Below are 24,444 nucleotides of genomic sequence, written 5' to 3'. Positions count from 1 at the left end.
CCATATTTCATTTGTATTTCTCTAAAACCAGGATGGTAATAGCCAGTGAATTTTGCTAACTCCGCTTTTATACAGAAGCCTGAACTAGGAATTGGAAGATAGGAACTAAGACTGGAGCTTATCTTTCTCTCTTGCTTCCTGAGTGGCCTTGCACAGATTATGTTCTCTTTTGATGCCTTGGTTCTAAACACTATTAACTACCTGGCACTCCAGCAATTTAGTTATACATTTCCATCACACCAAAAGATGATTCTATCTTTATATATACAGTGGTTCAGACAGACCTGAACTGTCAAAGTAATGGTCTAATATCTGCTTTTTAAAATTCACTTTCTATTCCTTTAGAACTAATTTTCTGATTCCCTATTTGTATATTGAAATACTGAGTGGCTGCAAAGTGCAATAAGTGAAAAAGAAAAATGTATCCTAACAGTTATTGGATATGTTATCTGCTTGATCTGCCTCAATTACAAAAGTGCAGGGAAAGATGGGTACTTTTTCAAAGCAGTACACAGTGATTAGATGTGTGACCACTGTTACTGTAAAGGGACTGTGTAAAGCTAAATCTCACAAACAGCTAGAAAAACATAACTCTTGATAACAGTATCTAACGCCATCGTTTCTCTATAAATAAAGATGGCCAACTACTTATCTCATCTACACCAATATGTGTACAGAGTAATGCTTCTGACTTTGGGCAATGACTCTGGAATATACTTGGAAACAGACTGTACACCAAATGTTTTCCAAACAGATTTCTATCTCAAAGCTTGCAACAAGATTTCCTATAATGAGAGAACATGTTGAGATGGAAACATTGATATTTAAGTAAAATGATAAAGCTGCAATAAGAATTAAAAATAATAATAATCAAGAAGTTGCTTCTGCTTCTGTTAAGTTAATGGATACCCTCCCATACTAATCAAGAGGAACAAGATGAGAGTAGCTCACATGGTCTGATAAAATAAACTGATATTTAATAGAAAGTTGTCAAAACTTCCATTTTTTTAACTAGCTATTTGGAAATACTAAGCAGTTGCAAATCAAATTCAAGGAAACAGCTAGGGATGTATTTGCAAAGTGGCACACAGGGGCCATGCAGTGACTTACAAATTTGGCCTTTTGGTTTTCTTATGAAAATCCATGCACATTTTGCCAAGTGAAAAATATCCATTTGCATATGTTTTGTGTGAGTTTATACTGTAGCAGTAATCTTCCCTGAAGATTCTGTGTGCCTTTACCATGCCCAGCCCAGGGCAAGCAGATCTTTCACTACAATACAGGATGAGACTGGGACAAGCCACGCTGGGTGAGTCTGGGAGCTCAAACTGATAGAAAAGAATCTGTCTTACCTATCTTCTCTGTGACATGTGCCTCCTGTGGGCTTCAGCTTGAAGAGAGAGATTTCTGATTTGATTTAGGTACAGTAAAGACTGGAACTGAACGTGCAAGAACTTTGCAGTGAGCAGAACAAAACCAAGAGGCAAGCTGGACTTGCTGGACAGTGACAATAGTACTGGAATCAACTTGAAGAGATGGAGCTAGGCCAGGTTAAACCTGGGAAAGTAAGTTTGAGGGCAAGAGTAAGAGTATTCCAGAGCTCTACAGTACGGCCATTTCCCAACCACTGTGGACTGATAACATAAACACTTCTACACAGCCTTTATGAAAGAGCAAACTATACTATTATTATTTTGCACAATAACATATTCTGGGTTTTGTGTTAATTATTTTTCTAACCTTACATGTAAGTAAAATTAGAGCATCTAGAAACTAAGAAGAAAATCTGAAGAGTTAATACACAAATCTCTGGATTGTGTCACCTTTGCAGCAGCATAGTGAAACCAACAGAAATGTTGTGTTGGATTTTGAACAAAGCATTCAACAAAGACCAATTCTACACTTAGTAAAAGATCTAATATGGAAATCTACCAGTAACTTCTTGCTATCATTTGCAAAGCAAGTATATTTTCACACTATGGCTTTGACGCTTTGGATTTTATGCCTCTTTCTTTATATATTCATATTGTAAAGCCTTTAATTTTAACCTATTTGCTTGCCTGCTTTCACTTATTTTCCTGTGCCTCACTTCACCAGCAATTTTTACTGCTTTAATTTGCAAGGGTTCCCACAAGAATGGTCTTATGTCCCTGCTAGACAGCTGACAGGAATATTTGGATCAAGACAGAATGTGCCCTCCAGACTTACTCCCTTAGCACTAAATCCAACTTCCTCTCATAACATATTCACATTTATCATGTACGCAAATAAGAACCCTAAACTGCAGTCTAAAATGCTGGCCTCTCTCTGTGACATTTCCTTGCTGTTGTTGTCAGCCTAATTTCAGCGATGTTAAAACAAAACTTCCGCGCTCTCATGCTACTTCTTTCCTCAATTATTGGTACTATTGTCACCCTGCCTGTCAGTCAAGCCCATGACTTCAGAGGTCCTTTTTCATGTAGACTACTCTCCAACCAGTTTATGTGCACATCTTCACTCTTTTGTTAACAGTAGGTTTCAAGTAGTATTTTTCTATCACTTCATAGCTAAAAATCTAAGGTAGTGCCTGAAAATTCTCTATTTTATTGTAATAAGCATCTCTTTCCTGGGTTTAACTAATCCAGTCCTTCTCTAGCAAATCAACTCTCTGGAATGCTATTGTTAAGACTGTTCTGCTAGTCCATTGTTTTGACCAGTTTTGACTCCACCTAGCATCTCATGGTTGATTCTAGCACATAAAATGAAAGCTACCTGTCTTTGCTATCAAGACGCTTCACAACTTGGTTCCATTCTACCTATTATCTCTTATTCTTCACTGATGTCATCCCCCATTTCTGATCAGCCAAGGATGCCCCTCTCCTCATTTCATTTCTTAGATTTCCAAACAAGTCATTTTATTTACTTTTGTTCAGCTCCTACAAACATTTATATTGCTTTTGGAAACCTACTTCATTCTGACAGAAGTTTTGCTCTGTAAAATGTCTTTTGCTATCTGTTCCTTGCAGTTGAAGTGAGAATATGTGGCTGTCAGAAGTACTTATCTCCAGAATCTGGCACTTGACAATACTGGCATCCACAGGGGCTCCTGTAGCTCAGCAGAGACACTACTGGGGTGCTGAACAAACTTGAACATATTCTGGAATGACCTGTGTGTGCTGTCTTTTTATTTTGTGATAAATAATCTAGCTCAAAAATGTTTGTTTCACCAGGAACAATCACAAACAGCTGGACAATAGCCTAACAAGCATATTTTATGTAGGTCATCAACAAGTTATCAAAGAGTTAGACAACACACCTCAGATATCATATTAGAAGGACATAAGGACTGTAAAACATCCAAATACAATAAAGATATATAATATCAATGAAACGTACAGTGTTGATAATTAATGGAATCTGACTGTACTTTTAGGGGATGGAAAATTAATTAACCAATTAGAAAAGTCTAATAGAATAGGAGATAGTAACTTGTAGAAAAGTCAAGTCTGGTACACTGCATACTCAAGTAAGTAAATAAATACAAAGAGAGCTGTGTCCTGCAATTATTTAGATTTGTGCTCTTGGTATCTGACCCTCCTGATTTTTGTCTGGTCATTCGTACACAGCACAAGGTTTGCTATCTGTCATGCTGCTAGCACAAGACCTACAGGCTTAAATTTAGTCTGTGATTTAAAGTGATGGCATTAATCAGGATACAAACTGGAGGAAGTTTCTGCATGGGTCAGTTAATATTGTCTAACTGGTAAGTCGCCAAGCCTGGAAATGATGTGTAGAAAAATTCTGCAATGTTTTTACTATCATATACTATTATGAAACAAAAAGAAAGAAATGAAGTGTATTTTCCATGATGAATTATAATCACCCATTTGGTACTAAAACAAAGCTGAATTTTATATAAACATAGATCTTACATTTTACTTTCTTGGATAAATTCACAGTAAAAATATTATGTAGTAACTGAGCTGAAACTATCCCAGAGAAAGATTTCTGCCCTACCTTTGGCATCAGCTATCCCCCCAGCTCTTCCCCTTTTGAAAGGGTTTATTATGAAACTTAAGATTCATGTTTCTCTAATGGAGTTACTGCTACTTTTATCTTTGTATCACCTTCCCTGGGCTAGGAAGAACAATGATCTGAACATTAATTTTTACATGTATTTATTTTGGCAGCAGTGGTAGCTGAATTTACCTGCTCTCTGCCCAGTGAAAAATGATTATTTTGAAACTGGATCATTTCCCTGATGTAATTCAGCATATGAACACACAATGTTATGCCAGTACTACAAGGCAGATGGACAGTAGCAGAAATTAGGGGCCTGAGTGGAAACTGTTTAAGAAAGCAAGCACCCAAGAAATGTGTATGGATCCACTGACTCAGCCTCTGATTTTCATATCACACCTCCACAGTTTTATATTCTTGTAGTTATTTGTGTTTATGCAAAATCAATGTAAAGGACCATCTAACTGGAATAGCAGTGATTCGCACTTTATTGTCAGAAGTGGAAATGAGCACTGGAGCTTCATGTCAGTGTGGAATCAGGGCTCCAACAATGTAGTTTGATAATACATGGCATGCACAGACAATAGCAGTCTAAACAATATTACTGTCTTCCCTTAGTGATTTTCTAAAGCTGATTCAGTCGGGTGGCTGCATCAGCACAAGTCAGGGTGGCACCGAGGACAATGAGATAGGAAGAGGTAACAGACTATGATCAGGAAAGGACAGGAACTGCTTCAGCTGGTATAGCTGCATACTGAGAAATCTTGGTCTGGTTTCTTGGCAGTATTAGACTAAAATCAGGTAGTCAATTTACTGTCACTTGCTTCTATCCCACTGTTCTGATGGTCACTTACGTCCTCACGGCAAGAATACGTGATGCTGAGAGTCAGCATCTGAACTGCATTCATACATAGAAATGGGTGGTGCTACAGAAACTTCTATTTGGAAGGAGGAAAGGAGATAGGAAATTACAAAACAGCTTAGAAGAGGAAGAGAAGCTTGCCCTATCACTGTCAGATCCATTTTAGAAGGTTGTTGCTTTCCCATTTTTTGTTGCTATCCAGGTAGTTTTTCAGACACTCTGATCTTTACTTCCTTGTTTTGTGGTGATAACCATAAGAAATTTGGACTTTACTCACAAATGAAAAATGTCACTGTAAGAAAAATCTATGCAAGTTACAACAACATATTAGAAAACAGCTACCTTTATATTTAAAATAACAGTTTAAAATGAAGTAAACTATGTAAGGTAAACTGAAACTTAATATACCTGCAGCATCTTGGCTGATTCATTCAAGAAATCCTCCATGCTCTGATTTTCAGGGTTAAATTTGTTAAGCTGTTGGACTATTATTGCGATATGTTTTCCATGGCTGACCATCTTCACCATGGAGAATCCTATAAATATAGTAAATCATTAATTTTTCATGCCTCCTTCAGTTGTAGCATAATGTATGTTGATAGGCTCATAGAGAAGATATACTGCAGTAATGTAGAAGAGAACATCTAGGTCAAGCTTTCAAAATCACAGTTACTCAGAACAGCTAACAGGAGAAATGAAAATACAATAAAAACAACAATAAAATAGAAGACATAATTACATATTTCTTATTCTGGAAACGTCTCAAAAAATCCTTAGAATGATACCTAAAATGGTTTCTGTATCAGGTTATCTGATGAAATACAAAGATGATACTAGAGAAAAGCATGAATGTTTGCATGTATGCTGTACAGGTCCTATTTAATATATTGCTCTTCCCAGTGACATGCAACTGAAAGAAAAATTTTAGTCTTAAATCTTATCATATGTTGCTATTAACAGCCTATTTTTCCAAAACAACAAAAAAAATAGGAACACAGAGGAATTCTAAGGCAGCAATGAGACAGTGTTGGTCAGCAAGGTGGGCAACGCACCAGTAGTCTAGGTTTCTGAAGGCACAGCAGTTGGGTACTTCTTAGGTTTGATGCTTTTTTTGTGAAATGATTGGATTACATCTATCTCAAATGATGTCTTACTCGTATGTGTGAGAGTTTGTAGAACTGGCTGTGTTGATTTTAATGTTCACATGGCAAGAAATATAAAGCATTTGTTTATACACATGCACGTGTTGCTGTGTATGAAAGACAAATGATAGTAAAGATCAGGGCTGAAAGTCAGCAATATGTTTTAGCCAAGGGAAAAAATGTATACAGAAGTAATTTTCCATGGTGAAAATAAAAATACATTTTTGAAAATCGTTCTTGTATTTTATATATCATAATATTTTGATGTTAGAAAAGAATGCTTGATCAAGATGATTCATTCCCACTGTGGTAAAGATAATTCATTTCTTGTTTTAAAAGGATATCACAACATTTCCAGACATGGTGTTTTTGTACTCTGCCTGTCAGCACTACCATACACCATAATAACTGCTGAAACAACACTTCTAATTACTAATCTCAAACCACTGAAAAAAAAGTTTGTCTGTGATTATGGTCAATACAGGCATTTAGTTACCTGGTATAATCAAGACAAAATGTCCAATTAAAAAAAAAATCCAGTAAAACAGGGCTGGATCATGACAAGGAATGGCAAATAAAAAGAGGTGCTACTGTGTCTCTGTCACAGGGGGAATCACTGTTTCTCCACTCCTCTGAGAATCATGATCTGTTTCTCTGTACCTGTCAAGGTTCTTACACTCACAAGGGATTTTGGATAAGGGAGAAAGAAATACCTCCATATTCATTCAGGCTGAGTCATAATTCAGGGTCCAACAGCTCTACCAGTGACAAATATTTTTTCTTCTGGCACAGCAGAAATAAGTTTGAGCTCTCATGCTCCATACATGCTGATATTCACTCTTCCCCTCCACATAACCATTAAACCCAAAATCTGGAATATGAAGACTAAGACATATAGTAACACCTCGAGAACTCTGGACATACAGTGGTTCTTAATAGAAAGAACTTCACTTGTGATTGTATTTAAAGAAACCACTGTTATTATCATTGTTTTAAAACATACACATCAGAAATAAAATGCTTTGTGTTATGACAATCGCCCTTATTTCCACACAGCCATTTAGAATATTCTAATTGTTAGGTATACAAAGGATATAAATTTATACTATGTACAAAATGGTAGAAAATTTCTTCCATTATCAGATGCAGAATTTCAGTGAAAGGAGGTAAGAACCTGACTCTCATTTTACAATGGAGCCTGGAAATATTTTGAAAGCAGTTAGGAAGGATAAAGCTGTCCACAATTTTAGGGACTGGTTTCAATGGCCTGAAAGATTTCTTCAGGTTTTCCATCTGCTCCTGTGTTCCTAATCTAGAAAGACTGTGACTGCATTTTCTCCGACAAAAGCTGTCCTTAAAAAGAGGGCTGAACTAAGCCTCCCTGCAAAATTCATACAGATCAAGTAGTTACTACTCAAGATGGAATAGGTGTTTCTCTCGACTGTGTGCTAGAAAAAGAGCCACTGAATACATGGCACAATTGTCCCAGTGGTTACATCCTGCCATTTTCATTTACTCGGACTTCTCTGCATCGCTGACTGTCAGCTGAGTGTAGCAGAGAGCAGTTCGGGGCACAGGTCCTGTTTTCAGCAGATTCCTCCCTTAAGGCAGCAAAGTGTCAGATGGAAAAGATTCACCCTGAGCAGCTATGGCCTGGACCCGAAGTTTATTTCTAATTTGCATATATTTCAGTGTTTTGCATACCTACTACAAGTATTTTACTTGACACTCTTTCTTTACCTAGCATCTTGTGGGACTTTACAATTAAATATCCATTGTATGAAACCTTCTGGAAATAAGTTGTATTATATTCACGAGATAGCTAAGCCAAAGGAGACCAAGGCTGGCTACATGCCCAAAAGCACAAGAGTGAGTGACAGTGCTGGGAGCAAAGCCCAGCAATCCTGCCTACTGTGTAACACGGGCCCCGCTGATCTTTTGTATTTATAAACACGTCATAAACGAGTGAAGTAGTTGTAAGCCTGCCCGGGGGCCCTGGCACTTCACACATCAAGCATTTTACCCGTTTCTGTTGTCTCAGGTGCCACGTACGGCTACAGCTGCCCAGCAGACGCCCGCGAGGCCTATGGGGGCAACACCCCGGGCCCCTGGGCGGGCGCCGCCGCCGCCTGAGGTAAATGCGCGGGCGCGCAGCGGCCCCTGCCCCCACGGGCGACCCCTCAGCACGGCGCTGCCCGGTCCCGTACCTGGCTGGCCCCGCCAGTCCGGGCGGCCCTCTGCGTGCCCGCCGGAGCTTGGCGCTCCCCGATCAGCGTGGCGGGAGCGGCGGCGCGGACCCCCAGGCCGCAGAGACCCCGGCGCGGCCCCCGGCGGCTCGGCCCGACCCGGCCCGACGCCGTTGCCAAGGGGCGCACGGGCTGCCGGGAGCTGTAGTTCTCCTTCGCGCCCGCCTCCGCGCCGCGGAACGGCCCGACCCAGCAGCAAAGAACTACCCGGGCTGAAAAGAAGATGGCGGCGATTGTTTGGCGCCGTTGCCAAGCAATTCGTTCCGCCCTCCCCTCGCGACGTTTTGTGCTCACGGGCGGCGAGGAAACAATCAGCCGGCTGTCAGGCGACCGGGTAGGGCAGGCTGTCACGGGCAGGGGCTTGCCACGGGCAGGGGCTTGCGGTCCTGGGCCGGGCGCGCCCCGCGAAGCAGACTACAAGCCCCGGCACCCACCGGGCAGCGGCGCCTGGCCCCGCCCCTCCAGCTGCGAGGCGTGGCATGCCGGGGCACGTCGTCTCTCCGCCCCCTTCGCGTGTTACGCAAATGAGCAGCCGGGCGGGCGGGGCCAGCCTGCCGAGGGGCGGTCCTTGGCCGCCATCGGATTGGCTGCGGGCGCGGGAGCCAGCCGGGAGGGAGCGCGTGGGCCCGACCCCCGGCCCCTGCGCATGCGCCAGGGGCGCCGCTGCCGGCCGCGCAATGTTTTGGGGGCTGTCAGCCGGGCGCGCAGCCTGCGGTGCCGGCGGCTGGTCCCTGCGCTGAGGGGAGCGCGCGGCGCCCGCGCTCCGCGGCGGCCGGCGGCCTCTGCCCTGAGGGACAGGAGAAGGAGGCGGCGGGGGCGGCGATCCGGCGGAGCCTCCCGACGAGGGGCAGGGCTCGCCCCGGTCCCCGGAGCGGCGCGGGCGGGGAGCCGGCAGCCCCTGTGGCAGCGGCAGGCGGCGGCGGCGTGGCAGCGGCCGCGGTGATGATGAACAGGTTCAGAAAGTGGCTCTACAAACCCAAGGTAAGTTGTGAGGAGCCGCCGGCGGGGGTGGCCGCCGCTGCCCCGGCGGCGCCTCCGCTCGCCTCACGCCGGGGTCACCCTCACCCCGCGGCGGGGAAGTTGAGCCGCGGATCCCGGCGCGCAGCCGCGGCGCTGGCGGGCGCGGGGCCGTTTCGCGCCGGTGCCTCAGCCGGGAGCCGCCGCGGCGCTGGGTCCGTTTGCCTTCGGACGGGTCCCGCCGGACGCGGCGTGTGGCGGTTCCACGGGGGGTGGGGTGGGCGGGAGGGGCCGGGCCGTGCGGGGCGGCGGAGCGGGCCGGCACTCGCAGCCCCTGCGCGGAGCCGCTCGCCCGCTGCGGCGGGAGAGATGACAAAGCAGAGCGTGTGCCGTGGTGCTGCTTGGACCTGGCGAGAGCACGGCCCGAGGCGGGGGCAGGGGCGCTCCCCGGGCCCGTGGCGTTCCCGGGGGCCGCCGGCAGCGGGGGCCGCGGAGCTGCCCGTGTGCGCGGGGGCGGCCCCGCCGGAGCTCGGTGCGGGCAGCCTCCTTCGGCCAAACCCGGGAGGCTGCGGTCTGCGCGGCGCCCGGACCCGCGGAGAGCCGGATCAGTTGCGCGGGTTCTGCTATTAATGCTACCTGCCTGCACCTGAGAACTTTTTTTTAAGTTAAAAAAATTGTTGAGTGGTGCTGTGTAGGTGTGTTCATTTTCGGCCGTTTTCTTCTCGCTTTGGAATCGTTGGAAGGGATCCAAGGATCATAGCTTGCTTTGTAATGAAGTTATCATCTTCTGGCACGAGTTAAGTAACAACTGCCTGGAGAGCGATCTCGTCTCGCGTGTGATGTTCGGATCGTACAGGAAGGGCATTACTGGTTGTGAACACCTATAACAGTCTTTTTTTGTCCAGGCATTGCAGCAGTCAGTATAGTTGTTCACTTTATGAAGAACTTCATTTGTATCCCTCTGTCACTACCACCACTGTTTTAATTTAACAGTGTTAAGCCTATGTTTTGTAAACCACCTTCTGCGCACAGTCCTTTTGCTTGAATTACAGCCAGTATACATGAGTACTTTAAAAAAAAAAAAAAAAAGCCGAGGTGATACTGCATAATATAAGTTCAGGTTGTGCTGGTTTTATGGATTTTCTGTGTAGTCATAACCCGAGTGAGTACTGTTGAAGAACACATACTTGTCTGCTATTGCTAATGGTAACTGAAAGGAAAATAATTTAGAGATTAAGTAACTGAAAACACAGTAACAGATTACAGTTAGTTTTCAATGAACTTTGTTAGTTGTTTATGGTTTCTATCAAGGAACGACTAAGAAACAGTTAAGAAAAAGAAATTCTGGTGATCTTAAATGCAGAAGAAACAATTGTAAATATAGTTTTTGTCACTTTTAAAATAAAAACTAATTAGACTTCACAAATTCTTTATTAGATAGAAAATTAATGTGAAATCTAATTAGTTTTTAATTTTTATTTTGTCTTTAGGATAAAAGTTGCAGCACACAACAAAAGAGCAGTATATTAATAAGTATGTTCAGCATCTAAGGTCTGTATTAAACAGTGTATGCTCATATTTCTGTGGGACTCTTCTGTGGCAAAGGAACTTTCCAAGCCTGTCGCATGACACTGGGCCTCATAAATCAGTAACATCTATTGCTGTTAGTTTAAAACCAACACCGTGCCCTTTTTTGTTGTATATCTAATACTTTCTTTGCAAATCGTTTTTGTTTCAGTAGCTTTCTACATAATTTTGTACTTGTATTCAGAGCAGGCTATTGACGAATTGTAATAGCATACATTCTTTCAGAAACAAGCGTTTTTCCTCATGGGCCTATTGAGTTGCTATGGATAATATAATTAAATAAGCAAGCGTTTGAATAGCTCTTTTTTGGTAGAAAATAAGTTGGAGGAGCTCACATTTAGAGACTGTACCTTTCCCGATTATACTACTTGCTTTCCTATTTTGTCAAGGAATCCTTAGGATTCCTTCCCATAAGGTTATTGGGTTCCACAGACTATTTTGAAATGCTTTTACATATAATTTATTTTGAAGATGACTTGTTTTGAATACTTATTCTAGTGGGGGCTATAACCACTAGTGACTTCTGTTGCTTAGTTATAATTCTCTGTTAGGTACCCGATTGCCAGGTAGATCTTATCAGTTAGGTTTTGCTACTAGCAATGATGGGGAATGCTTCTTCTGAAGTATTCCAGATCTTACTATCATATAATAGGACTTCTCATGGCAGCATATTTTGATGGTACTGGGCATTTGGCCTACAGCTTTTATTGCCGTTCAGACATACTCCTGAAGGCAGGGGAGATGACATCAGAGTGCAGCAAATTCTCAGTACAGCCTGTTCAGAAACCTGAATGTATGGTTTAGCTTAATCCCAGGGTATCAATTTCATAATTCTCCCCCCCCCAAAAAAAAGAAAATAACAAACAAACAAAAAACCCACACAACACCAACCTCAAAATATGTGAATTCATTCAGCTAAATGGAATAGAATCAAATTGCATAACAAGATGGAATCACAAAGCTATCAGGATAATCATCAAGTCACACTAAGATGCAGGGACCTGCATCTAGGCAGGAATATTTACTTAGGAACTGCTGCATCTCTGAAAAAAAACAAGGATGGGAGAGAAAATGTGGGTGTAGGAAGTGGAAAGTCTTGACTAATATGAGCATGTCACGAGAACAGCATGACTTTCCTAGATCGTTGTGCAGTCAGTGCTCTTCCTGTCCAGCCTTACTCTTCAGATATGCTGATATACCAGATTTTAATGAAACAGATTGAATGCCGATGGTAAAGGTAACCAGACAATGAAATAAATAGCTGTGACGTGATCTGTGTAGCTGGTAGGAGGCAGACTCTTAAGTGATATGTTAGAGACAAGCAGAGATGAGATACTGTTTCCAGCCTCCTGTGCCACATCGATTGTTACTTAATTTTTTAAATGTTATCTGTAAGATGTGTTTTCCTTTGGGAGACTGCAGATTCAATGTGTTAAGTTTTTGGAGGGGGGTTGGTGATTGCTTTTGAACTGGGAGAAAATGCACAGGACTGATAAGAACAATAGTGTTCTTGAATTGCAGCACGCAGGTGGAATAATACTCTGTTTGACCTCCTCAGGACACTGCAGGTTTCCCAGACACTGCCACAGTTCTGAGAGAAAGGATGATCCCTTCTAAATCAAAATATTTGTCTGTATGCACAGATATAATAGAAATGTTTCTGTCACTTCCGGGAATTTCTTATCTCGTACCTTCTGCTGCTGGAGCATTCCACAGGTGTCAGGTCAGAACTTGCTCCCAGGCAGATCTGAGCATCCAGCAAAAATACAGAACTGGACTGGCTTTGTGGAGTTGTGAAATGTGTTTGATAACCAGAATAATTTTTATGAATGTAACTGCTTAAAATCTAGAGACCAGCTTGAAAAAGAGTGGGTAATGAATTTGTTGGAGTAGCTGTTAGAATTGAGCTCAAACTTAGTGGTATTCTGAAAGAACTGTTTAGTGTTTCACAGGGCAAAAAAAAGTCCGCCTCTAACCACAACATCAAGATGTTTTTAATCTGTTTAGTATAAGACAAACATCTGCAGTGTATGCTTATTTTTAATATTTTTATTTTGTCTTTATATCTATGAATCTGAATGCTTTTTTACCTGGGGAATAAAAGGCAAGGAATATGTTTTTTTCATGAGACCTACCTTTTGTCAATATTTGTTTCAGTTGTGCATTCCACTAACCTAATTTTTTGCTCCTAGTTTCTCTTACATAGTAAAAGAATGTGAACTTTTTGTAGTAAAAGTCAAAGAATTTCTTATGTTCTGATAATTTAGCCAAAATTCATAGTCATTGGTAGTAAAGATTTTGTGAATGCTTTGTCCCAGTTAAATGATGCTCACAGGGCTTGCATAAGCCCGGAGGTTTTGTATCTTTATTTTTTTTTAACACCTCTCTGCTAAGATTGACGAAGGTATGGCTGTACTGTTGGTGTCTTTTTTTAAATAAAAGGCTGTATAACTGCAATGGCGATTTGAGGACAGGTTTGCAGAAATGGACCCACTTGTAGCTGAGAGTGAAGACTTACTGACAAGTAGCTACTCAGCAGACCTCTTTCACATGCTGTAGAGGCTACACATATTCTTGCCCTGGAGTGCTTGGAGATGCTGAGAATTGTGGTTGCTATTTTCCTGGGTATTTGTTTTGTAATAGTTTACATTGATTTCTTTTTAAGATCTGATCGTGATTTTCTGCAGCTGGATTAGCAGATGCATCTTCAAGACAAGAGGTTCTTGCTGCCTGTTGCCATGTTTCTGCAGTGGTGCTCTCTGATCAGAAATAGCATTTAAGTGATAAGTGGAAGTGGAGGTACTTGGAGGAGGCTTGTTTCTGTGTTTGTGCATAGTGCCTTTCTCTAACATTTTTAAGGGTCATCTTACTAAGCTACATTTCATGAAAGTAAGCCATAGCTAGTAATTATTGTTGCTAATAATAGTTGTTACAGGACTTTGAAGAAAAGTATGCTAATTTAAAAAAAGGCTTAAACCAGGAGGTAGTAAATGGTATCTTGGATGATTATCTCATGCAAGTAAGAGGAAGAGAAGAGCATTCCCAGGGGATCAAGAGCAAGCCCCTAAAGTAGCGATGTGAGTGCCAATGACAAAAAAAAAAATATCAAAAGACCTCTAGGAGCTTCTGCATTACTTAGCAGAAGAAGTGTTTACAAAAAAAAGAAAAAAAAAAAAAGGCCTAGGTAAGTGTTGAACATCAAAAGCTGCCCATAGGGTTATCTTTCTCAGCAGTGTTGTTAGGGTTGCTTAGCGGCAGAGCTGATTCAAAGAAGTAAAAGATGGGAAATACAATTTGAAATAGTCAAAACTTTATTTAATTTTTTTTAAGGAGAAGAAATGAGTTCATAGGAAAAAAGGAAGGGGGTCTTTAAAGATGAATGGAAATTTGAACTTTAGAAGAATGGAAGATTGTAAAAAAATTACACAGCTATGTGCTTAATGTAATGCAAAGAGCATTTTTAAAGTTGGTCAGTAAAATGACTTACACGAAAAGGCAGAATTACTTTAAGCAGTGTTGGATGGATGGAAATGGAAAAGGGAGTAGCCAAGCAACTACTGAGACTAGTGTCAGGGAAGTGAATAAAAAAGGGAGGATGACTTTAAAAAAGTGAAAGGGACAAAGCAGTAAACATCTCCCCCCCCTGCTTTCCAAGTATTAAAAGTGAAGGGTTTGCTTTTCACAGAACTACAGTGAGTTCAGTCTGGGGAAAAATGTCTTAGAAGAAATTAAACTGAAGAGTCATAGAGGTAAATGCTATTTGCAGCATAAAGCTTTTTTTTTACTGGTGCCATACAGTGATCAAAGCTTTTGGGCATAGCAGTTTGTGAACAAAACTTATTTAATGTAGTATTTATATTAACGTCGAACGACTTCCAAAGACAGAATGAGGAGTTCCTATTATTGGGGGAAACACCAGTTACTGTGGTGGTGGTTTTTTTAAATCTTCACTGTTTTCCTCATCAGCTCTGTGAGATCTCAATTACTGCTTAATTATTCTTGTTGCTGCTGTCTGATCAGAGGCTGCAGCTACTGAACCACATTAATCAGTGTTACTGATAACAGTCCAGAGGAGGGCAACGTGTAAATCATCCTACATAACTCAGTTTTAGAGTTTTGCATATTGTATTGCTTCATTTTAGAAGCACCATCTAGTGGTTTGAACACAAGTGTGGAAACTGTAATTCTTTGCTGTTTTGTTCTAGCTCTGCGGCTGATGGAAGATATTTACCTGCACTTATATTGTTTTAGCCTTGATATTACCTGAATCTGAAAAAGGGAAGTAACTATTGCCATTGTCTATTAAGAAAATTGCTTGGCTGTTCTTAATTACTTTGATATAAGAGAAATACATACACCTTGCAGAATTATTTTTGATGTGGAATACTGTGAGCATAGCCATAGTATATCAGATCAAAGGTCCATCTAGACTGGTGTGATGTCTGGTGGTTATCTCTATCCCAGTTTCCTCTAACAGATACCTAGGGGACAAAAAGATGAGATGAATAGAAACTGATATTTACCCTGGGCTTTTTTTTTTTTTTAAACTTAGGATAGTCTGCAGCATAAGAGTTTGCTGAGCTGCAGATTGTACCCTTATAATTTGGTACCTCATGAACATTTTTCCTTAATGTATAATAATTTTTCAATTAATTTATACTTCTGGTCTCCATAATAACTATTGGCTTCCCAGTGCTTAAAGGTGAATTTCATTCTGGTGAGGTGAGCATTTTCTTTATAAACTTATTCAAGCAGTCATTGGTGTGACCTAATGTGTCTCTTAACCTGCAGACTTCTTTTCTGCTCTCTCTTGGAAACTTAATTTGGATGTTTAGATTCTTCTGTTCCTTTCCTCCCTCCACATGGTGGCACTTAACAGAATCTAGGAAACATTGCTTTTTAATGATCGCAGTGTATTCTTCCTAGGTTATTGTAGACAAATGACAAAATAAAAACAAACCTGCCAAAAATACCATTAGCATTGGACCAGAGAAGAATACTTTCATACCGAACTAACTGAAAAACAGTGCAGATACTTTTGACATGCTTTGTTTAACTGCTTTAATAGTTAGGATGATCTACTTTCCTGGTAGTTGTGTTAGCAAATTCATTTAGATTAATTCAGTAAAACTATTTTAAATAATGATGTTAAAAAAAAATTCATTGAAGGCTGAGTATGTTTGGTTCATGTTTGAAGACTGACCAACCTTTGCAGTGCATGTGAAAAAGCAAGTTTTTTCAGCCTGGTTGTTTTACTGGAGGATGCTGCTAAATTGGAGTCTGTCTTGCCTGTTCTCAGCTGAGTCTTTGTTTTCATCTTAAAAGTATGAAATATTCCAACTCTTCATCTAAAATTACATGCTGGGGATAGATGATATAATGGCCATTTGATCCCTGCTTGCATTCAGGAGGCAAACTGCTGCATTCCATGCTCGCTGAAGCTGTTGAATCCTGTAAACACAAGCTATCCCTAAGTCAGCTAAAGCAAAGCATTTAACCTATGCCTGGTGGAAAGCTCACTGTAATAGAATATGGTTTTTCCTTTGAGGCAGTGTCAGCTTCTGGCTGTTTGAAAACAGAGTGACAAAAGTTGTAATGCATTTTATAGAGGTCTAGATTTAGGGTATAGGAAGGAGTGAATTTTTTTGGGCAATAGAATGTTTGGACAACTTACTGAGACAGGAAGTCTGTATCTTCATACCTTGCTGCTATAACCAGGTAGTCTTGCTCTTGTTTATTTTGATGACGTGGGTCAGACTGATTACATCCTGTTTGTGTGTTTCTGTTCTACTCTGCGGAGTGTACAAATTTTCCTTCTTGTCTCCCCAGTAATCAGTGATGACTTTGCATTATTTTCTCGGGCCTGTAGCCTGGTGATTCTTCTTGATCTTTCTGATCACATTGATGGTGGCTCTTACTTAGGTTCCTCTGTATTTGCCACTCTCCTCCCAGTAGTATTATTGCTTTGGATCCTGTTTAGGAATAAGATGCCTAAAAAGCTGATCAACAGGAACTGAGTTATGAAAGGAAATGGGTTTCTGCAGTGAGGCTACGGAAGCGTATAACAATCTACAGCAAGGACAGTTGACCTCTGAGAGCTTCATGCAGGGGCAGCCTCTACTTTGCTCTGTCTTTGTGGGCCATAAGCTCATTTTTCTTTTCTCTTGCAGGGCCTTTATTCATACTTGATAGCTGTTCAAAATGAATAATGCAAGAGTGAGCATCATGTCAGTTCCACGTACACCATGCTGGGTGAATGAATGAAAGGAAAGCAAATGGGGTAAAGGACATTAAAGGGGACACAGGTGAAGAGGATAGGGTGGAAAAAAATGCTTGGCCTAAAAATCTAAGAAAAATAGTTTGAGGAAGGAAAAAGGGAGGATTACTCTCCTAGTATTTCAAAATGCCTGCTCTTTATTTTCATATGGGACACAAGTTAATTTAAATCAGGGTGATGTTTATGCTGGAATGTGTTAATTCCTGCCATTGACTGGCACTTTGATCTCTGAAAATTATAGGTGGTTGAAGCTAAACTAACTGGATGCTCAGGGTGTTCTGCATTTCAGCAATGCATTCTTCTAATTCTCACCTTCCTTTGTAAACCTTTTAATGTAGGAAACATCCTGACATTCTGAGGTTCATAAGATGTTCAAAAACCCAGTTTATTCAGGTTGTTCTTTACTGCCATGAAAGGAGCTGAGCATGAAAGGGGTCTTGCATGTTTGTCTGTAAGTGGCTTTTGGATGTTTGTCTGGGAGTCTTTATTAGGAATGGTATGGGGCTGTCTTAGTGCCTTTTTCTCTAATTATCCTTCTGTAAGCGCCAATTTCCTGGCAGCAATTTCACCTTGTTGTCTTAGTTCAGTTGCTGGAATTTGTGTGCTCTTACCACGCAAATGAGAACATATCAGCATGCTTTCTACAAAACCCTCCAAATTTTCTCAAAGCACTATCTGCTTTTACTTTATTTTCAAGATTCATTTATATGGAGTGCCTGCACTGCCGAACACATTAATTCATGTTTTTTTATAAAGCTGGACCAGTATACCTGATCTAGTAAACAGCCTTTCAAAAATATCATGATGCAATTGAAATGATGTCATTTTATGGTGCATGATGCATGGAAGCCCTTGTAGAATAAGGAAGAGTTAATATGATGTAAGGAGTAGGAAAAAATGTAAACTGCTGTCAAACAAATTTAATCTTGAACCCATGATATATTTTGCTTTGTATTTTAAGGAATCTTGTAGGTCTTCAGTGAGGTTTAAGAGATGAAGTGGAAATGACAACTAGATTTTTCTGTGTCCCTTGGTGAGGACTAGTGCATGTTCCTCCTTGAACATGGTGGTTGTGTGGTTGCATGAGTGTAAATCCTGTAGGGACGTGTAGTGCTATGGATGAAATGTGTTGCATTCTTGCAAGCGTATGCATAGGTTCCATTGGGTGGTTTTAAAGGGATATGAGACAGTTTTGTACTGCTTTTACTGTAAGTCTTTTTGATATGTATACTTCTTGTGGTGAGTTTGGCCAGATCTGGGATCTGTTTTGAAGACTATAGGTAGCATTGCGTTCTTTCAAGGAATGATCCTCCTGTGCACTTCATAGCTATCTTAAAATTGCTGTTTAAATGGAGCATAATGTTACGTCATGATCAGTAGCAAACAATTGGAAAAGGGCAGGTTATTTTGTGCCTTATGTTAAAAAGTGCCTATTGTTCACTGCTGTAGTTGTTAATTTGGCTAGTATTTTATTTATATTGAAGTGATTATTGAACATTTTTGTCAGAACTGATGTGTTCAAGTTGGAGAATCTGGTTTTCAGGTAACATGGGGGTATTTTGGAGGTGTTTAGTAAAGTGTATGGAAGTTTGTAGTTTTACTATATTATGATTTTTTTTAGGTAATTGTTTTGACTAAGCATTTGAGTATATTTGAAGAAGATAAAATTTATCCAGAGCAAGTGTCTTCAATTTCAGTAACACCAGTTTTTTTTGTGGGGTTTTTATTGTTGTTGTTGGGGGTAGCTGTGTTTTTTTTTTGATGAGGCTATACGATACCTCTGCATCCAGAAGTTTTGTTCAGTGTTTGCAATGGTTTCTGCTTATGTGAGAAAAGCATTACTTCCTTTAGATTTTTTTTTTTGGAGGGGGTGTAATTAATTGCAGACAAATTTTTTTGTCCTCATGATTTCAGTCAGGCTACCTGACAAGACTTATACCTGATAGTAGTGGTGACAGTAGTAAGGGAGGTACTGAACTAGCAAGGCAGTAGGCTTTTTTCTCACTGCTTCTCTCACTCGAAGAGGGAAGGAAGCAAGGCTTCTTATTGGGCATTTATCTTAATTTCAGAGTATATATTCCCTTGACATGTTAGTTGAGAAAAAGTACCTTAAAAATAACCGGACAGAAAAATTAATTGGCTGAAGTATTTCCTTTGACAGTTAGTTTCTTTAAGAAAGACTTAGCCTTAGGTTGTATCTATTTTTCAGTGAATTTCTTCTTTTCTTATTGAACTTTGAAAGCTAGTATTTAGCATTTTCATAGTAGACAGTGCTGTGTATAGTTCATAACAAGAAACCATTAAGTTGATGTTACACTTCGGAATTTTAAAGAACTGGCATTAAACTTTTTAAAAAATGAATGCATCTTTAAAAAACCATGACATGCTTTTCAGTATATATAAAAAAAAATTTTTAGTCTACATTAGAAATGATCTGTTAACTTACGTAATATGTGTATCTTGGTCTATATGTACATATATATATATATATATAATCTGCTCTTCTGATGTAAGCAAGTAGATGTAGTGAATTGAAGGTGCCTGGCTGGTTCTGAAAGATACTAATTCATGGTTTTTGAAAAAAGCAACTGTGTAAAACTCAAACAATACTTCATGAGTGCTTCTGAATAGTTAATGTTTCCAGGAGAAAGGTTGTCACCTATTAATTGTAATATAAGACAGCTAAGCACAGTTTTTGCTTAGTCCAGAGTAATTTGTTATCAGTCACATCAAGCAATGAAATGCTGTGAGGTTGGTTTCAGCTCTTTATTCTCTCATTCTCTCTCTCTCTGTCCTTATATATCTATGTGTTCCAATGTGTTGTGTGTATGTACCAAAACTTGTGTATCATCTGTGCATCTTTCAATACAAATAGTCATTCTTCCTAGGTTTCAGATGGGGGACTGAGGCATGAAGGTGAGATGAGGTTATTCAGTGGCCTTAAATGTAAGTCAGTAGCCAGACTCCCCGGAAAAGCTTAATTTTAGGCGTTTTTTAACTATTTTATTCCTCAGTTGCTACTTCTCCTTGTCCGCTACTTTATATGAGATGAGTTTCCTTTTAGGTTTTACCCTGCAGTAAGATTATACAGCTGAAGCAGTGGACCACATTTTAGGTACTTTGCTATTCGAAGACTGGAGTGATATTTACTGTTGCCATATGTGAAGATTCAGTGTCCAACTCTTACTTACAAATGAGAACATATGGGAGATAGGTAATGGTGATTTTCAACTGTTAATTAGTCGTGTTTAAACCAATGCCTCACTAACCATGCCTTCAGTCAGTTTTATCGTCTGTCTCCTCTCCCCCTTGTGGTGAAATCACTGGTGTATGTTGACATGCAGAGATACTGAGGGCGGAAAAAAGGCTTTGTCCTACAGAAATGCTTCTGTAATTTGAAGGGTGGGGTGTGTCTTCTAAGTCAGTAACTGTTCGCAGGTCCTAAGTGCAAAGTACAGACAATCCATTTCATTGAGGTGGGTTATTTGGCTTGTGGATGCTACCTTTTGAATTGTGTGAAATAAAGTTGATGTTATAAATGCTGCATAGTAAAACAGAAATTAGAAGAGTCTCTTAAATGCTGGCATCTGTAATGTATATAGCTTTTACAGTGTTGGGTAAAAGTTTTATCAGTAATGACTAAACTTAATCTTTGAACTTGTTTGCTGCAAACTCTACTGGTAGAATACGAGTCTATTTTATAGTTACTCAATATCACAACCCTGGTTACTTGACTCTTACTATGTGCTGTTCATGACTTCTTCTTTTACTGCTTATTAGACTACTTTTCTGTTATAATAACCTAAATATTCGGTAAAGTATGGTCAGATGTATTAGTGCAGTAGTGATCCTTTCAGAGCAAAGGGATATGTTTTCACAATTTGTTTCCTATCAAGGATCTTTGTGCACTCCCCTTGTGAATTTTAAGTCAACCAAGAGACTACGAGAAAAGTGCAGAAGTAGTGCTAGTGCCCTGCTGGTGCTTCAACTTACGGCAGTGTGCTTCTGTCTTAACCCCTTGCTGCTAGTACTGGAAATAGTGTGGCTGTGTCTTGCATTGGATCAGCTTTCCAACACAGGTGGAACTAATTTGCTTCGTTTAAATAATGTTGCAGTTAGTTGTCAGCTTAATAGGGGAGAGGGACAGCACAAATGCCTCTTTCGGTGGCAGCATGGTCTTTATATTGCAACCCCATAGTTGGTACAAGGTATCTTCAGTGTCTTTAGTGCTTGTCTTTTATGTTGTATTCATAATATAAATACTGGTAAAGTTAAACCCTAATGCAAATTACAGCTATTTTGTTGCTTTCTTTGTATGAAATACATTATTTCCTGTAATGCAGGGAACAGTCGGAAATGCAGGTGAGGTCACATGGGACTAAGAGTTGGACTTCTGATTCAGTTCTTTACTGTAAAACAGACTTAACCAAAGTTATTTTTAGATGAGAATAAGGTGCAAACCTTGTATGAAATGTTAATGCAAGTAATCATGGTGGCAAAGGCACAGATAGTATTTGCTGGAAGCAAAACTGCAGAAGTAGTGAAGCAACATAGTGAGTTATGTGAAGGGCAGGGGTTTTATTCTTGAACTACTCGATGCTTTGAGCTGGTTGTTCTTTCAAAAAAGAATTGTCAAGATGTCTGGTTAATACTCTATTGTGTGTTTGGCATATCTGTTTTGTTTCAGGTTCAATATATGAATTGTCAAACACAGAAGTAGCTAATTTGGGGCTTGAAGCCAGTGAAGTGAAGGATCAGCTAATTACACTATTTCAACTTTTTAAAAAAATAATCTCAAAGCCTTTAAAAGCCTTTCCTCTAATTTTCATTAACTGACTCAGAATTAATGTTTAAATGGCAGCATTGTCAGATAACTTAATGTTTCTCACTGTGTGCTTATGGGAATGAGATTGAAAAACCTGTAAGAAAGGGGAGAAGTACAGATTTCTGTTAACCTGAATTTTAGTTGAAAGAAGGGCTTTTCTTATCTGCACTTTGCTTACTTGAAAGCAACTTTTGCACTGCTAAATACAAAAGTAAGATCTGGCATACTTGCATTTTGTGTATTCCTTCTGCCCTTCCCTCCTCCAATGTAAATCATTCTGCACAAGTCACTGCATTCTGCACTGAGAGTGCTTTATAGTGGTGTTGAGTGGTTGCAAAAAGAGCTAAAAGCTTTGGTATTTTTGAGGAGCTGCTCTTAAAGCAGCAGAAGTTTCTTCTAGAGAAGCTATTTGCTGAAGCAACATGGATGATGACATTACTCCATGTGTTTCCATACCTGTATGCCCACTTTCCCCACTTCCCAGTCCATTAGAGTGGAGCAATTAGGTATTTTTTATCTTAGGTGCTAAAAAAAGGCAACGTTATGGAGAAGTGTTGCTTTCCTAGATGTTATCACCACTCAGACCACCTTCTGTTGGTGGGGAAGATAATTTTTTGCACTTCATATCACCTTTCTCTGCATAAAACAAGGTGTTAGGGGAAGTCTATTCTTAACCTGCCTCCAAAATTATTTCCAAATTCTAATTACTTCTGAAAAATCAATGAGGGATTTGCTGAGGAATTTGGGGATTGAATAGAAACTGTCAATAAGCCGTGTTGAAGCACCCTCTGCAGCCTTGTAATAATATTTAAATGAGCTTTGTACATTTCTGGTGAGAGATTAATGGTAGAAATGTCCAAAAAGGAAAATTAAGTATCCAGGTGCTTTATACTGCTCTGCAGGCCTGTCAAAGTACAATGGTAGATCCTTGGGGAAAATAATTAATTAGCATGTTGTAGACCTTTTGTGTCTATTATCCTACTGTACCTCTCGTGAAAAGAAAACTCTCAGCAGTTGCTGTAGGTTCACTGAAGTTCAAGCCAAAAAGTACAGAACAGCACATCCAATGGGAATTGTGTGACAATTAGTTCTGTATGATAAGCACATTATGATGCTATTTAATAAACTGGGGAGGAAAGCTTAAGAAGTACTCCCCTTTTGAACTGACAGTTAAGTGCCTTATGATCACAAGTTTCCAGGATTTGGTAACCTATGAGTCATTTGAGGACACCTGGTTCAGCAGCAGACTTATCATTGGTGTCATGCTGGGACATTGGTTCAGGTCAGGTTGGGAAAGGGTGTGACCAAGTCTATTACCAATGTGTGGACTTTTTGCAAACATCTGTGTTTCTTCTAATCTGCTGTTGGACAGGCTGACCTTCCTTAATTGATGGGCCATGTTAGTTTAGGTTGCAGAATAGGGTATTCTAAGGCATTCAAGGCTGTACAATTGAGCCATGAACAACTTGTGACTTATTTTTATAGGTGAATGCTGTCCTTAATGTACAACAGTAATTTAATTTTTTTCTGTAATGTCTTATAAAATCAATGACACTGTATATATACCCGGTAATGTCAAGCCTTCTTTGTGTTTCTTCAGTGTCTTTAAAGGATTTGTTCAGAATATTGTAATGATAACTGATGACAACTAATGAAGGATATGGGAGTTTTCTCTGCTGTGTCTGTGTAGAATTGCCTGGCCTTGGGTGGTGATGTTACATCATAGCTTTCTGCCTGTTATAGATGGATTTGCAGCTGTGCAAAAATAACAGAATTGCATTAAGGATGAGGTTGGAAGGGAGCTGTGGAGACTACCTAGTCCACACCCTTATGTTTCTCAAGACCATGTTTAGTCACATTTTGAATGTCTCTGAGGATGGAGATTCAACAACCTTTCTGGAAAGCCTGTGCTAGTGCCAGTAAAAAAGTGTTTCCTGATATTCAGGTGGAATTTCCTGTATTTCGGTTTGTATCTACCACCTCTGCTCTCACTGGATATCACGAAGACATGGCCATCTCAGTTGTCTTTCCATTCTCCCATCAGATATTTATGCACATTGATAAGATCCACTCTGAGCCTTCTCTTCTGCAGGCTGAACTGTTTCAGCTCTGTCTGTCCAAGTATGACCGATGTTGCAAGGCCTGAATTGTCTTTGTGGCCCTTTGACAGACTTTCTGCTATGTTCATGTTTGTCTTTTACTGAGAAGTCCAGAACTGGACCCAGCACTCTATATGTCTCACTAGTGCTGAGTGGTAAGGACGGATCACCTCCCTTAACCTACTGGCAATGCTCTACGTACCGCAGCCTAGGATGCTGTTGGCCCCCTTTGGTGCAAGGGCTGATGTTGACCTTTTCTTCAGATAGGGCAAAAATAATTTTCACTGTTTCTTTGGATGGTCTATTGCTCTTCCTTTGTGATTGGCTCCCTTCCAACTGTCAATGCTAATTACTTCCTTCTGCAAATTAATGTAGTTTCTTTCTTTCTTTATCTCGAAGAGACATAGAAAAGTAATTTATTTCCAGACTTATTCCATACCAGAACAGCAG

The 24,444-nt window shown here is 40.3% G+C and overlaps 2 protein-coding genes across 7 annotated transcripts in view; one reads left to right on the top strand and one right to left on the bottom strand.

Moving 5' to 3' along the window:
• The window catches only part of CFAP99 (cilia and flagella associated protein 99), a 63,704-nt gene extending 55,200 nt beyond the window's left edge, over nucleotides 1–8,504 (bottom strand). For 2 of the 3 annotated variants that reach the window (XR_003563181.2, XR_003563182.2), the window contains exons 1-2: nucleotides 8,211–8,503; nucleotides 5,270–5,397 (exon numbers count right to left, since the gene is read on the bottom strand). Coding sequence is in view for 1 of the 3 variants with exons in the window: in XM_027815551.2 (XP_027671352.1) it covers nucleotides 5,270–5,389 (120 nt within the window). In the remaining 2 variants the exon portion in view is untranslated. Of the gene's footprint in view, nucleotides 1–5,269; nucleotides 5,398–8,210 lie in introns of all 3 variants that reach the window. The other variant, XM_027815551.2, reaches the window with a different exon arrangement.
• Nucleotides 8,505–8,892: 388 nt separating this feature from the next.
• The window catches only part of ZFYVE28 (zinc finger FYVE-type containing 28), a 165,898-nt gene continuing 150,346 nt past the window's right edge, over nucleotides 8,893–24,444 (top strand). For all 4 annotated transcript variants that reach the window (XM_055723427.1, XM_055723416.1, XM_055723407.1 and 1 more), the window contains exon 1: nucleotides 8,893–9,230. In XM_055723427.1, the coding sequence (XP_055579402.1) occupies nucleotides 9,192–9,230 (39 nt within the window). In that variant the 5' untranslated portion in view covers nucleotides 8,893–9,191. The remainder of the gene's footprint in view (nucleotides 9,231–24,444) is intronic.

Source organism: Falco cherrug, chromosome 1 (assembly GCF_023634085.1).
Source record: "Falco cherrug isolate bFalChe1 chromosome 1, bFalChe1.pri, whole genome shotgun sequence".
In the NCBI taxonomy this organism is placed as follows: Eukaryota; Metazoa; Chordata; class Aves; order Falconiformes; family Falconidae; genus Falco; species Falco cherrug.
The sequence above is the reverse complement of the archived record's forward strand: the minus strand, read 5'-3'. Positions and strand labels throughout refer to the sequence as shown.